Genomic DNA, 16,342 nt, shown 5'->3' on the forward strand with positions numbered 1-16,342 from the left:
GATTATTTCTGTGTTTTGATTAACATTTTTAAATACAACTTTTAAATATTTTAACCCTTCTTAATCTTCTAACCCTAACCCAAGGTCCAGGGGTCGGATTTGAACCCGCAACCACTGCCACAAGGTCCGAGCCTATATGGTATGCGCTCTATCCACTACACCAAGGGAGTGACCCCACATTCAATTATTATTATTATGATTATTTTCTTGTGATCTTTTATTGTATTTATATAAATCAAACAAACACACTAGACAAACATTTTAGATTATTCTTTTTGAAACTGCTCCAAATTCTCTTTCTCTCCTCTGTCAGTGGTGTCAGCAGTTACTGTGTGTGAGTCATATCCTCTTCAAGTCTTGACCTTGTGAGAATAGTGGGCCGTCGGTCTGATGGTTAGTGCACTCAACTTCCAGGAATCCACTATGGAATCCCCCCTTCCCCCCGTCACACACACACACACACAAGCACACACACACACACACACACAAAGAGGCTGGGGCAATACCCTCTAGACTGGCGACTAGGCTACTTGTCTCACATAACTCCAGGTTGCTTCTGATTGGAAGAGAGAGAAAGAGAGAGAGAGAGAGAAGAGAGAAAGAGAGAGACAACGAGTGAGAAAGAGAGAGAAGAGAGAGAGAGAGGGAGAGAGAGACAGACAGAGAGAAAGACAGAGAAAGAGAGAGAAGAGAGAAAGAGACACACACAGAGAGGGAGAGAGAGAAATAGAGAGAGACAGAAAGAGATAGAGAGATAAACAGAAACAGAGAGAGAGAGAGAGAGAGTTTGTACATTGCCCAGGTGGAGGTGAGGACCTGCTTCCTTATTGGCTGACGACGGGAGTTAAATGGGTGGGGGAGGGGCTCTAAAAATACCTTCCCTCTCTACTCAAAGGCACCGGTGAAGGCAGCAGCTGAGCTGAGTAAAGGAAAGAGGACGTCTAGAGTGAAACAGCTGATTGTAACAAGGTAGGCTGTGTTGTTCTAAAATGTCTACTCATTTTTTTGGACTTTTTTGGGTAATTTCTAGCTTCTTTACCATGTTTTTCTTTACGAGTTGAACCTTAAAACAATTCAAATGTTCCTTAAATTTAAAAGTTTGAAACCCAAGGCACAAGTGTGGGCTTGTTTTCACATCAGGGAAAGTTTGGTGACACTTTATTGGTCTGTCAAACTCAAACTTTGCATCGGTTTTACATGAGGCTGTTTTGTTTGTAATCTAAGCCGTGTGACAGAGTATAGCCTTGTGTGTGTGTGTGTGTGTGTGTGTGTGTGTGTGTGTGTGTGTGTGTGTGTGTGTGTGTGTGTGTGTGTGTGTGTGTGTGTGTGTGTGTGTGTGTGTGTGTGTGTGTGTGTGTGTGTGTGTGTGTGTGTGTGTGTGTGTGTGTGTGTGTGTGTGTGTGTGTGTGTGTGTGTGTGTGTGTGTGTGTGTGTGTGTGTGTGTGTGTGTGTGTGTGTGTGTGTAAAAAATGGCAAAAAGATGTACATAGACAGACATAAATGCACCGGTGGGACAAAAGAAACCCCAAAGGGCTTATAAAGGATGCCCACCTAACATTAAAATCCAATAAGGTAAAGAAATAATGTGAGGTTGACATGGGTGTAGGCTACTGCATGTCATCATATTTTCTTTTTTCAATTGTGTGTGTGTGGTGTCAGAGGTAGAAATGTTTAGTGAAGATGATGGAAATGTAAGATGGAAGGAAGTTTAAGCAAATCTATTAAGAATAACAAAATATACTTGTTATATAGGTGATTTTTTTTTAGTTCATTTCTCAAGGAATATAAGATTTCCACCACAGTTAAGCTAGAGTTGAAACAAGTATTGTCAAGTAATTAGTAGATTCAAGAGACAATTCATAGTTTAATGGTTTAAGACAATGGTCAAGCCAAACATTTGTTATTTCCAACCTTTGAAATGTGAGGATATACCTCTTTTCTGTAGTTTTCTGTCATTTCAATCTAAATATCAATTGATTTTGAGGCTTTTGTTCAGACAAACCAAGACATTTTAAAGTTAAAGTCATCCTATAAGAGGCTTAGATAGGAGAGCAACAGTTCCCAAATTGTGTTTGTAAAAATGAATGCGTCACTTCATTCCTAATTAGGCAACATGAACATCCCATGTGTGATGGCTGAGTAATCATGATGATGGTTTAGGCTTCTCACATGAGACAATATGCTGAGTCTTAACTCTTCATATTGCTCATAGCTTTTTGCTTCCGTTATATAATATTATATTTCACAATTTTTTTGATGTTTAAAATTGTCTGATTAATTGAGAAAGAAAATAGTCCTTATTTGAAGCTATGATGCTGTTTTATGTACAATTATACTACATAATATTATCCGTTATACATGTTACTTGTTGTAGCATAATTTGCTCTGAGTTTAGTACATGGATGTTTAGCTAGAAGGTAAACGATTGTTAAATAATCAATTAGTGGATGGACAGAAAATGTAGGATTATAGCTTAATGGTTTAAGCCTGGTAAGGCAAAAAAAAATTCTAGCCTTTCAAATGTGAGAATTTCCAACTTTTCTCAGTTTTCTGTCTTTCAAACTTAATATTACATTTTTAGGCTGTTGTTAGACTGAACAGGACTTTTAAAGCCTTCACATTGGTCTCCGGTAAATTGTGATGATGATTTTATTTGTATAGTCAGTTAAGGAGTTTCATCTGGATATTGGAGTCTGAAAGTTCCCAGATTGTGGTTTGTGGTAGAAATGAACACGTCCTAAATAATTAGGCAATATCTGGGATCCCTCAGTGTGTCATAGTTGAGTAATCTTGATGATCCATGTTCTAAAGTCTTAAAATTGTTCATATCTTTTACTTTTTTGTTCGTGTTTAGTAAATTTTTCTGCGGTTTCTCTTGTTTTAAAATCAACTCATCCATTTAAAAAAAAATATTTGGATGGGGCGCCCTTAGCTCAGTTGGTAGGGCATCCCCCCATGGGCCTTGTTCCAGCAGCGGACCCGGGTTCGATTCCAGCCTGTGGTCGTTCTCTGCATGTCACTCCCCTCTCTGCCCCATTTCAACTCTGTCTCTACACTATCAATAAAGCATAAAAAATGCCAAAAAAATATCTTGAAAAAAATATATATATACATATTTGGCGGCAAGTGTTTGTTGTATCTTGCCTTGAACAGGTATCTAATGAAGAGGCTGCCAATCTAACTTTACCATAATATAAAAAAAAAAGATAAATTGTTAGAATAAAACAGCGCTTTCTTGACGCCATAATAGTTATTTTAAGTACAAATACCTTGCCACCTTATCCATTGGCCTATAAATGTTCCTAGTGCTGTCATTTTAACTATCCTATTCAGGGGGGGATAATTCATTTATTCACTCCAAAGAAATGGCCGATCCGACACAATAGTCGACCTGCTGTGACGTGGTGAGACCCAGAGGCCCTGACGTCAGCGGCCCACTCACTGGCTCTTTGTTTAGGTCCTCTGGAGCGTGTGTAACTCACGGATGACAGTTATACGTGTGTGTGTGTGTGTGTGTGTGTGTGTGTGTGTGTGTGTGTGTGTGTGTGTGTGTGTGTGTGTGTGTGTGTGTGTGTGTGTGTGTGTGTGTGTGTGTGTGTGTGTGTGTGTGTGTGTGTGTGTGTGTGTGTGTGTGTGTGTGTGTGTGTGTGTGTGTGTGTGTGTGTGTGTGTGTGTGTGTGTGTGTGTGTGTGTGTGTGTGTGTGTGTGTGTGTGTGTGTGTGTGTGTGTGTGTGTGTGTGTGTGTGTGTGTGTGTGTGTGTGTGTGTGTGTGTGTGTGTGTGTGTGTGTGTGTGTGTGTGTGTGTGTGTGTGTGTCTGGTGTGTGTGTGTGAGACGGTGACGACGTTGCTGCCTGTGTGTGCTTGCCCCTCAGAAGGTTGTGAAGAGGCAACAGGTAGGGACATGTGTGTTATGTTGTGAAAGTGTCTGTGAGTGTTTGTACAACAGCTGTGTGAGGCATACGTAACAGTTGTCTTTATACCTTCTGCTGTACGCCCAGGTTTTTTCTTAGCAGTAGAATCAACATCTGAAACATTTCTTGGGATTTTTCTGAGCTCCTGCACCAGTTTGTAAATGCTGCCATACTGAGAAATACAGAGAGAGTTGTGGAACTGATAGGCTTAATCAACTTTGTGTCAACTCATTTGGCGATGGCTTTAATGTAACCGACATTCATTTCATTTATATGAAAAAGTTACATACTACAGCTTTAATGTTTATATTCCTAATTACAATAGTTAACTGACCTTTGGCCGAATTGTATTTTGATGCTTTGGCAACAGTTTTTATAACTCGCATATCAATAAAGCCATTTAAAGTGTTTCTTAAACCTGCAGTGTGTAGAATTTTGGGTTTTATTTCCTAGCAGATTTTGTAGAAAGTATTTATAATATCCATAAGTACGTTTAATTTAGTGCATAATAGCTGAATTTTTTTTTTCCTTAGAAAGGGTCTCATATATGTCCATGTTTCTGCATATTTTGGACCAAGGCCTAGTGCCGCCATCTTGAAAGTGTCATAGTTGGAATGTCATCAGGAGCATTGTTTAAAATTTAGAATTGTTCTTGTCCTTGAAGGCCACTGTAGCTTCTGTTATTATTCGAAAGGGGTGGGGTTACCCAGGGAGTGTTGCATTCTAGAACTTTGTAGAACTTTCTTGATGATGTCATATTACACACTGCACCTTTTTAAGCCCTTTCTTATAGATAAGAATTTGAAAAAGGGGGGGATAACCAGCTTTGATGTAGAGGGGCCCAATGCCTGTATTAGCCTGAGGCCCCAAAATGGCTGCTCCCGCCCCTGCTTGTCTCGTCTGATGCATAGATAGTATAATAATGATGGTAGTTGCCCCAAAGGCTTCAGTTAGTTTAGAGTGCAGAGTCACACACAGAACAGATGGTCGATGACTGTGTGACGCGCGCTATTGACTTTCTGACACACACACACACACACACACACACACACACACACACACACACACACACACACACACACACACACACACACACACACACACACACACACTGCTGTGGGTGACACACTGTCAAATTCTTGGTCTGGTTAAATGTATCGATTGCTGTGTCTGTCTGAGGGAAAGTTTTGTAGGCTACTGTTTTAAAAAAACCTAACTGGCACATCTATTGGATCTGTAGAAAGCTGTGAGTATGTGATGCTTTATTTAGCAGTGTTAGAATGGTGTGAGTAGATATTTAAATGCACATGAAGGTCTGGAACTAACCTTTTAGTGCTAAGAATACTCTTGGTAAACAAATTAAATGCCTATAAACTGGACTAGTGACTTTTCCTCTACAATGTGTTTGTGGACTGTTTTGATGGTTTAATGTATATGTTCCAATTATTTTGCTCTTGTTTTTTTCCAAATTGTTTGATTTGTTAAAGCCGTGAATTAAACTTTTACTAGATATTAATCTCTAAAAAATAAGTGGGGGTTGTACCAGAAAAGTTTTTAACTTCTTCTTCTTCCCCATCTCTAAAGGTGCACTGTGTAGTTTCAGGGGAGGGGGATTTGTTTTTTAAATTTGCAGAGCTTCCGGTTAGTTTACAAAACATAGTTTCTCTACGTGTACTTGTATTGAATAACTCCATAATCATGAAACCAAAAAAATATATATTTTAAGGAAACAGGAACCAACGATAAGACTAGAATATGTTTGTAAACCAAACTGTGGGCCCTGCTGCTGTAAACAACAACAACAACAGTGAAACAGTAACTTTTCAGGAAGCTTTCTAACTTCAAACAGTGTTCCAGGGATCACATTTTATCTTTTGAGGAAAGTTTGTTTATTCAGTTATAAGAATATACAGTACCTGTATAAAATGTTCACCTCTCTTGCACACCAAAAGTTACATAGGTCACCTTTTTAAACTGTAGGTAAAATCACCAGTAGCTTATTTGTTGTTCATTTTGCTTTTGTTTTTATTCCTATTTGGCCTAACAAACTCTTCTCTCTTTATGCCCTTTCTCTCCTCTCTAGAGTTACGACGTGTGTCCTTTTCCTGGCAAGCAAACAAAACAAGACCAAAGCCCGATCGCTCATTCACACACCAAACAAACAGAGAAAGCAACATGGCGGCCTCCCTCGCTCCGTTCAGCCGCAGATCGTGGGCGTCTCAGTCTCTCCGCGTCACGGCCAAGGAGCTTTCCATCGTGTCCGCTCGGGGAAAGAACACCGCCATCGCACAACGCTTCTCCAAGTAAGATATTCTTAAAAAAAAAATAAAATAAAATGTGGGCATTTTCTTTCCTTCTTTATGAGAAAGGAGAACATCTAACCAACCAGGAAAGTGCTTTTTTCTTTTAAGATTTTTTTTTTTTTGGGTCATTTTTGTTTTTATTAGACAGTTTTGGAGAGACAGAGACAGAGATGAAATGGGTCAGAGAGGGGAATGACATGCAGAGAACGACCCGGGGTGGATTCTAACCCGGGTCTGCTGTGAAGAGGACTGAGACTCTATGGGCGCCCTCAGTAGTTTTTGAACCAAAAAGACAGACAGACGGACTACAGTACCTAAATACAGTGGGTTAGAGCCCAACGGAAATATGTTAAAGTCCTGTTTCATATTTGTAATTTCCCTTTTCAAATGTCTATTCTATACTTGTATATTTATTTTAATCTTGATGTATTTCTTGCCCCTGTAAAGCACTTTGAATGGCATTGTGTCTGAATTGTGCTATAGAAATAAACTTGCCTTGCCTTGCCTTGAACTCACTCGCTCCGTCTGTCTAACGTTAGTTTAATAATTCACTAGCAGACCAGTCACCTCGGCCAAATGGGTTCATGTGTCCCTGGCTAGCCTTTCCTTCAGGGTCTTCAAAAAGCATTAAAAAGGCACTACATTTAATAATCTCAGAATGATTTATTTCTTTATTTCGAACATGCAAGCAATAAAAAAAAAACAAGTTTGAATAGTAATAGATTAATAAAAAAATAAAAATAAAAAAAACAGATACACCTTCTATATGCTCGAAAGGGGGTACGAGGAAGAAAAAAAAACTTATCTAGTCCTACCCCTTAACAAAATGAGTATTATATTAATTTGATCCTATGGAATACAATACTAATGCTGGCGTTAAAAGGTATTACATTTAACTTTTAGATTACCATGGTTCCAAATCGCATACTCTTTCTTTTATGGAGAGCTGTCCATAAAAAGTACATAGTTTGCATGCAGTGGCCTATGCATACAATAGGGGACAATATACTTTACATATTAATTTCATCATAACATCGCACCTTGAACTTGCCTCTTGCTTATATATCCGTCTCATCGCTGGTTGTTTTCACTCGGAGGCTCAGTCAATGTGACATCACTTACGCTGTGCAGTGGATTGTGGGTCAGAATCGCAAAATCATAATAAATAATAAAATCATAAAGTAGATCGGCTTTATATATTAACATACTAACCATGTGTGCACCTTTTTTGTAAAATATTTGGATCGATTCAAAGTAATTCCTAAATTCAATTCTAAAACATTGAAATGATGGGCGAGATCTGTAGTTGTGTTACATCCTAGATTAGATTGCGACATATCAAGTTACTAGCTTGTGAATGAAGGAGGCAACATGGCTTCCTATCTGCAGTTACTCCATATGGCCACTAGGAGTTAGTGATGCTCTGTTTAGTGGATTCACAAGTGTAAACCATAGACTGTAAAAAAAAAAAAAACCCTTTCACAAAGTTGACAACATTCTGTATAAAATCATTGTGACATGATGAGATAATTTTCCTTTTTAATAGTGTTTTTGGTAATTACAACTTGTCATATAAGCTTGGGTTGAGAATATTTATGAAGTAGGTTGAAAGAATATGTAATGTGTGGATCAGTGACCTTATGTGTTCCTGAATGGTTCTCCATATGAGATTTTTTTTTTTTAAATATTTTTGGTTGACAATTTCTCAAAACTGTTGCCGAGGCCTGACATTATTTCTCATGTTCTGTGTCCAGGTACCAGATGGCCGCAGAGGAGGGAAACTCAGACAAGAAGAAAACGGTAGGAATCTTAATCAATATCATATTTTTTTTTTTTGTTTTTTTTCAAATTTCTTATCAGAAACTGAATTTTTAAAAATCCAGCCCGGGTCGTTCTCTGCATGTCATTCCCCCCCCCCATCTGACCCATTTCATCTCTGTCTCTCCAAACTGTTTAGTAAAGCAAAAATGCCAAAAATGTCAATCATCATTCTCAATACAGCTGGTTAAGGAGTGCCTATACCATTTAGAAACTGTTACTTGGTTCAAAAGAAAACTCTTGACTTCAAAGACTACAGACTTAAAATGTAAGCAGAATTTTTAACACAGCTGATTAAGGCGCTACTGGTACTTTAAATGTTTTTCTTTCTAAACTGTTGCGTAGTGTACACACCCCCCCCCCCCCCTCATGAATCCTCCCCCCCCAGGTATTTTATCCTGATATCTCTGACTGAGACGTGCACAGACGAGACACAGTGACGTCCTCAGAGACAAGTTCTAACTTCTATCTCTTATCAGGACATTGGCCTGTAGTGTTTAGAAGAAATGCCTCAAACTAATCATGATTGAAATCCTTTTAGAAGTAGTTTTTGTATGTAAAGTAAGAAATATATAAAGTAGAGTGAAATTTAAATACTCAGGTAAAGTAATTCTAAATTTGTACTTACCGGTAGTTGCATCTTTACTTCCTGCTCCTTCTGTTAAATTTATTAACTAGGTCATCTTTCACATTTTCCAAAAGGTATGCACATAATGAAAATATAGCATAGTACTTTGACGTTAAGTGTACGATGAACGAAACATAGGCATTTAAAAAAATTGCATTAATCAAAAAGCTAGAGGCTGAAGTTAAGGCGCATTATGCCCCGTTTACTTTGTGTATTTATCAAAAAGAAAAAGCCAAGACATGAAAAAAAACATTTAAAATATTTAAAAGTTCCAAATCCTTCATATGTGATAATAACACTTGTGTTCTAAATGTATTTACCGTCCTATTTTTTGTAATATTTAAAAATTACGATGAATGGATTTTATTAATTGTAAATAAAAACTATTAGACTTTTGTAGCTTTCCTATCTGTGCTGCAGTTAAAGGCTAAATACTAAATAATATATCTTCAGGGCGAGGCGTTTCCACACACACACACACACACACCCTCTCTCTCCTACACACACACACACACACACCCTCTCTCTCCTACATACACACACACACACACACACACACACACACACACACACACACACACACACACACACACACACACACACTCCAGTAGTCAAAGTAGGCGAGCCCCTGGCCTGTCGGCATGTGCTGTCATGCAGCGGTGGTAACCAGACGCCTCTGCCCACCTGATCTGTGTGGGAGGGAGTTTAGTAGAGAGAGAGAGAGAGAGTGTGTGTGTGTGAGAGAGAGTAAAAGAGAGAGAGAGAGGGAGGGTTTTTAGTTTGGTTTAAAGGGAGTGAGTGAGTTTGTGTTGGTGTGTTTGTGTCGGGGGAGAGAACTCAGCAGGAGGGAGCCGCCCGGTCTCACAGCCTCAGGTTGGTTTGTTTTCTTTCTTATTCATCGACACGTTATTATTATCTTCTTAGTTCTGGAATGTTAGGCTCATTTTAATTGAAGGAAATTAATCAATAGGGTGATTTTAAGTTTGCCTTTTTTATGTATTTAGTGTGTTGGAAATAAAGTGATGGGTTTTTTTTTGTTTTTTTGTTTTTTTTAAGACCTATAGATGGAAATTGGAAATGATCAGTAGCTATACATGCTGCAATGCTGTACATCGGATATGTTGTTCACGTTTCTATGTGGAATCAAACTGTCTCTATCAGAACAACGTGAAATGAATTGAAATGGGCTAGAGAGGCTGTAAATCTGAAAATGTTCCTGGAAAAATATGGATTAAGGAAATGGCAAATATGATGAGGGGGAATGGGAATTAAGTTGAGTAGTATTTGGGGGAAAATGGTGAAGGAAAATCTCTCAAACGTTTTAAAACAAAGTACCAACTTCTGTCTAATATGAGCTTAATATAATATCACTTTTGATTTGGCTTAACAGCAATAACCATTTCTGTATTCACCTTTTTAGTTTAATGTGTGTTCCGCTACCTGTCCGTACTGTGTACCCTGAGAAAAATAAATCTAGTGTTAATACACAGCTAGGGTTCTTTAAACCGGCATTTTACTATAGCTACATTGGCCCCCTTTGTTTACATACCATTTCCAAATTCACGGAGCCTAGGCTGTGTATTATCACTGTATTGTTTCTGTCACCACATACACAGTACAGACAGGTAGCAGATCGTGAGGAGATATTCACTGATTAGTTTGGCATTCTCCGGAATCACTGTCTCCGCCTTTTTTAATAAGTATCATGTAACGGCCCCTCAGGATGTATCTGGGCTCCACACACACACACACACACACACACACACACACACACACACACACACACACACACAGAGTTTTAACCTGTAAAAACCTGCAGCCCAGTATGAGAGCACAGCTGGTTCTTTTTCCCTTTTGTTGTCATTCCTCTAAGAACATTTTTCCTGGCATGAGTCATCTCCCTTTTCCTCTTTCCCAGTGACTGTAACTAGAGAGAAACAAAGCAGGGAAAGGTGGAGGAGGGTCTATATAACGGGAGATAACAGATTATTCTTTATCGTGTGTGTGTGTGTGTGTGTGTGTGTGTGTGTGTGTGTGTGTGTGTGTGTGTGTGTGTGTGTGTGTGTGTGTGTGTGTGTGTGTGTGTGTGTGTGTGTGTGTGTGTGTGTGTGTGTGTGTGTGTGTGTGTGTGTGTGTGTGTGTGTGTGTGTGTGTGTGTGTGTGTGTGTGTGTGTGTGTGTGTGTGTGTGTGTGTGTGTGTGTGTGTGTGTGTGTGTGTGTGTGTGTGTGTGTGTGTGTGTGTGTGTGTGTGTGTGTGTGTGTGTGTGTGTGTGTGTGTGTGTGTGTGTGTGTGTGTGTGTGTGTGTGTGTGTGTGTGTGTGTGTGTGTGTGTGTGTAAAGTTTTTTTTTTTTTTTTTTTTACTCCGTTCAACTTTCCAGCACTCACTTTCTCTTTTTTTTTTTTTTTTTTTCTTTCTCATTTCCTGGACTTATTTTTCCCTCCCTGAATATCTCTGGGTGTGTTCCAATCCCCCATACTTCCATACTATCTATTGAGTATGGCAGAAGTAGATTTAGGATGTCCCAATACAATACATGATGTCAAAATCCAGTTTTGCCTTTTAAAAAAAAAAAAAAAAAATACCCAGATGTCCTAACTCATCCTCTGTGGAAAGATTGGTTCAATTGCCATTTTTTAAAACTTGTATATATGTGTGTTGTATGGGCCTTACCCTCTCTATAAAGCAATAACATCTAAGCACACCCTAATGCCTTTTTTAGTACAGTCAAACCGGCATTGCTTTTAGTATAAGTAAAAGAAAAAGTATGCGATTTTGAAGGCAGAAGGCCGGGTCTGTTTCTGATTTTCTCCCCCGCCCCTGAACCCCCCCCTCGCCCCCCCGTGCCTCTGCATTTCCTCTGTATGGTAGAGGGGGGTGGGCGGCCGCTTATACTGATCACTTCTCAAGACTCGCTCACATCTGGAGAGGCTTGTAGCATTGCCGGCCGGCCAGAAAACACACACACACATTTAAACACACACACACACACACACGCGCTCACATTAAAACACACACACTCGAAGACAAAACGCCAATTGGATAGCAGCGTCTACAGCCTCACTCTTAAGGTTTTTAAACGATCTATTCTTGTACGTTTTTCAAGTTTTTCTGATCTAGGTTTTTGTTCGGATGTGCACGCTCACCACTCATTGTCTTCCTCTGTTTCCTGCCTGTGCTGACTGTTCTACCACCTCCCTCTTCCTCCCTCTTCCTCTGCTAAAGTGTTTTTCTTGCTGGCTTGAATGCTATTGTGTAGCTTTAACGTGTGTGTGTGTGTGTGTGTGTGTGTGTGTGTGTGTGTGTGTGTGTGTGTGAGAAAGAGTGTACATTTTCTTCTGATGGGTATTTTTTTAAACTTGTTTATGTATTCATAAAAGCCAGAAAAAAATGACAGATTATATAAGGCAAACTACCTCTTAGAGAAGGTGTGTGTGTGTGTGTGTGTGTGTGTGTGTGTGTGTGTGTGTGTGTGTGTGTGTGTGTGTGTGTGTGTGTGTGTGTGTGTGTGTGTGTGTGTGTGTGTGTGTGAGATAAGGGAAACTACACTAACAGAAGTGTGTGTGTGTGTGTGGACATTGTTGTATTCAGTGTGTTTTTAGCAGTTGGAGGATCAGGTGGCGAGAGTCCAACACTGATGGAACTCATTGAGCAAAAAACTAAAAACAGATTTTGGAGAAAGCGTCTCTTTAACTCACACACACACACACACACACACACACACACTTGGAGAGAAAGCGTCTGTAGCATCTCCCTCTGTCTGCCAAAGTTCTCTAAGAAACTCTGAGTCATGGGGAAAGTGCTGATGTTTATGTGGCAGTTTATCAGCTCGGTTTAAACACACACAGTCATTCTTATATAACTCTCATACAGTGACATATTCTATTTCATATCTACCGTTTTATTTTGTTCCCTTGTTGCACTATTTAGTATTTAGAATGTGTTTAATGTAGATATTGTTTATCTTTATCTTATTCTACTTTAGTTTAGTATTATTATTATTATTATTATTATTATTATTATTGTTGCTATTGCACAGTGGGTCAGAGACAAACATTTCGATCTTTATGTATGCCTGCGTATTTTAAGAATTGACAATAGTTAGTCTTGAGATGTGTGATTGTGTATAGTCGGACTATAGATTTTAAGTTGATTAGGCGATTGACAGATTATGTGTTAGCAACTGTTTTTGATTGTGAAAATCGGCAACTTTATAGATCATGTTTTGAGCTGCTGGTCAACTATAAGGTCAAAGTTTGTCTTGTTGATTTTGACTGATGGTGGGACAAAACAAGCAATTTGAGGATGTCAATTTGAGTTTAATGATAGTTTTTCCCTTGACATTTCTCATACAAATTGTAGATTTATTAACTTTTTCGCTTAAATTAATGATTTATTCAGTCCAAAAAGTAAACCTTGACACTTTTAAAGGCCTTTTTTGTTTGAGTTCCAAACGTTTTATGCTAGCCTGGTCCAACCAGACCATCGTACTTCATTTCATTTGTACAGAAGACTACTGAAGGGAAAATGAAATTTGGCCGGAAGTAGGTAGGCGGGCGGAGCCAGGCTAGTTTTATGGTTCAATCGTATCAAATATGAACAACTGATGCTTTCACTTTGTCCCATGTGATAGTGTTATGTATATTTTTGACTTTATGATCAAAATGAGCTTCTTGAAGACCTTGCCTTGTGTTTGGTGGTTGCGTCTAGCTTCTCAAATGTGAAGTTTTTCAGCATTTTGGTTGTCTTTCTTGACAGTAAGGTGAAGGCATCCACATGCTACAGTGTAAGGCTAAATAATGTATCTTAAGGGCGAGGTGTTTCCTCACTCACTCACTCACTCACTCACTCACTCACTCACTCACTCACTCACTCACTCACTCACTCACTCACTCACTCACTCACTCACTCACTCACTCACTCACTCACTCTCTCACACACACACCAGCCCAACACACACACACATTGGTGTAAATATCATCTGAGTGTGTGTTTCTCTTACAGGTTGCCGAGCCTCTTCCATCCAACTGTCGCAACGGGAATCTGAACGTCCTGAAGAAACGCTGGGAACAGCAACAGCAAACACAACAAACCAAAAATCGCCATCAGTCATCCAGGTCCGTCCCGCCCTCCTGCCTCTCAGCCGACCCTCAGACCAACTACAACCATAGATCAACCGGCTCCAAACCTTCACACACAGTGAACCAGTCTACCATTGAGATTTCACAGGTAAGGGGGGGGTTTAACAATGATGCATGTATTTGTACTTCAACTGTGACAATTCAGACACGTATGGGTTGTTCCAGAGGTGAATTGTGATCCCTAATTATGGTGTAAATATTCCAAATGTACAGGCCTGTTTTTTTTATTGTGATGCGGAACTTTTATTTGAGAAGTATTTTATTTATTGGACAACTCGCAGCAGTATTCTTTTCATATATTGTTTTCTCTGTGTGTTTCTGTTTAATTTGAAACACTTGCTGAGTCGCTGACGGCAAACAAATACTTAACTGTTACTGTTTAACTAATCAAACTCATGTTCCTTATTACAAACAAGCAGGAAAAGCTTTTAGCTTATTTGGGGTTCCCCATTTCACGTGTTCTGCATTGCTGTAAAATGTATCGTACAGAAATGTCGAAATAATATGATGACGACATATGACTCACAGGCGCAGTGGCTTCAAAACGGAGGTATACACACCAAACCATGACTTTTGTGTAACCGTAATTTCCTGACATATGTACAGGCATGTTTCGTTTACTGTGCAGAACTTGCATGTAAATATTTTTTTTTAAAGATATTTTTTTGGAATTTTTATGCTTTATTGACAGTGTAGAGACAGAGTTGAAATGGGGCAGAGAGGGGAGTGACATGCAGAGAACGACCGCGGGCTGGAATCGAACCCGGGTCTGCTGCTGGCCGAGGCCCATGGGGGGGGGGGGGATGCCCTACCAACTGAGCTAAGGGCGCCCCCGTACATTTTTCTTTTTGTCCCATTTCTGCTTTAATAGACCCCGAATTCGCACTTTTATTTGAGCACATTTTAACTGGTAACCGAACTAAACAGTGGCTTCAAAACCGAAGTATACGTACCCAAACCATGACTTTTTTTGTAACCGCTAACTTTCCACCCTTAATCCCAGGAGGCCCAGTGTGAGCCCAGCCCTGTCCAGCAGCTTCAGCCTGAGGACCAGACAGACATGGAGGAGACACAGACAGACACCCAGAGAGAGGAGGGGGCCGCGGGCGACGTACCGGACTGTGAGAAGCCCAGCGTCCCACTCAACAGCCTCAAGATGATGTTTGAGAAAGGGGAACATCTCACTGACAAGGCAAGTGAATTTTGTTTAATTTTTTTTTATTTAATTTTTTTTTGGGGGGCATTTTTGCTTTTATCAGACAGTTTGGAGAGACAGAGATGAAATGGGGCAGCGAGGAGAATTACATATGCATTTCTCTTAAGATTTCTTTTGGGCATTTTTGCTTTTTTTTAAGGTTATTTTGGGGCATTTTCAAGCTTTATTAGATTGTACTTAGTTAAAATAGGGAGACAGAGAGAGAGAGAGAGAGAGGGAGAGAGGGGGGATGACCTGCAGTAAAGGTCCACGGGTCGGATTTGAACCCGCGACCACTGCAACGAAGGCCGGAGCCAATATGGTATGCGCTCTATCCACTACACCACCAGTGCATTTTCTTTAAGATCAATTTTTTGGGGTATTTATTTTTTTAGTAGATGGTTTGAAGAGAGAGACAGAGATGAAATGTGTCAGAGAGGGGGAATTACATGCAGAGAACGACCACGGGCTGGATTCTAACCCGGGTCTGCTGTGAAGAGGACTGAGACTCATCTTACTGTTATGCTTTTTCAACATGGCGTCCCAAAACTAATGGAGCTGTAAGAAGAGAAATGAAAGTAAAGAAAGTTCTAGAATCTTCAAACGGAACAGAATCCTGATTAGTTTCATCTGAGAGTTCAGATCCCCCCCCAGCGCTGTCATGCTGCCAGTCACATGGTGCACACACACACACACACACACACACACACACACACACACACACACCAACTCTTATTCACACACACACACACACCCACCAACTCTTACTCACACACACACACACACACCAACTCTTATTCACACACACCATCCTAGACACACACACACACACACACACACACACTCTCAGCTGACTTCTTGAACATCCTCTGGACAAGCATCATTGCCTCGAACCCCCTCGAGCATCCATTACTTATTTGTGGAGCATGAAGAACTCTGAGCCCTTTAACACACACACACACACACACACACACACATCCACTCACACACACACACACACACCATCCTATACACACACACGCGCACACACACACACACACACACACACACCATCTTATACACACACACACACACACACACACACACACACACACACACACACACACACACATCCACTCATGCCTTTCCTGGAGGCGTGTCCGATGTAAAGTGCCGGAGCTCGAGGTGTGACCGGTAACAACGGTCCGGCTGTGTTTCCTCTAAACAGAGCAGCCATTTATGACAGGAAGGAGCTCTACACACAGTCAAGAGGCTCTCAGAAGAAAACTGATGTTTGTGTAAACTAGAAACACCACTTAGCCACAGTCAAATGGACTAAGGCCTTGTTCATACTACCAGGCGAAATC

General features: G+C 40.1%; 1 protein-coding gene across 2 annotated transcripts in view; it reads left to right on the plus strand.

Annotated features, from left to right (window-relative positions):
• Positions 1–836: 836 nt before the first annotated feature.
• Positions 837–16,342, plus strand: part of lima1a (LIM domain and actin binding 1a) — a 32,939-nt gene continuing 17,433 nt past the window's right edge. For both annotated transcript variants that reach the window (XR_013844963.1, XM_080031506.1), the window contains exons 1-5: positions 837–969; positions 5,996–6,215; positions 7,970–8,015; positions 13,665–13,889; positions 14,805–14,993. Coding sequence is in view for 1 of the 2 variants with exons in the window: in XM_080031506.1 (XP_079887632.1) it covers positions 6,088–6,215; positions 7,970–8,015; positions 13,665–13,889; positions 14,805–14,993 (588 nt within the window). In the remaining variant the exon portion in view is untranslated. The remainder of the gene's footprint in view (positions 970–5,995; positions 6,216–7,969; positions 8,016–13,664; positions 13,890–14,804; positions 14,994–16,342) is intronic.

This window comes from Ammodytes marinus, assembly GCF_949987685.1.
Source record: "Ammodytes marinus genome assembly, chromosome: 7".
Classification (NCBI taxonomy): domain Eukaryota; kingdom Metazoa; phylum Chordata; class Actinopteri; order Uranoscopiformes; family Ammodytidae; genus Ammodytes; species Ammodytes marinus.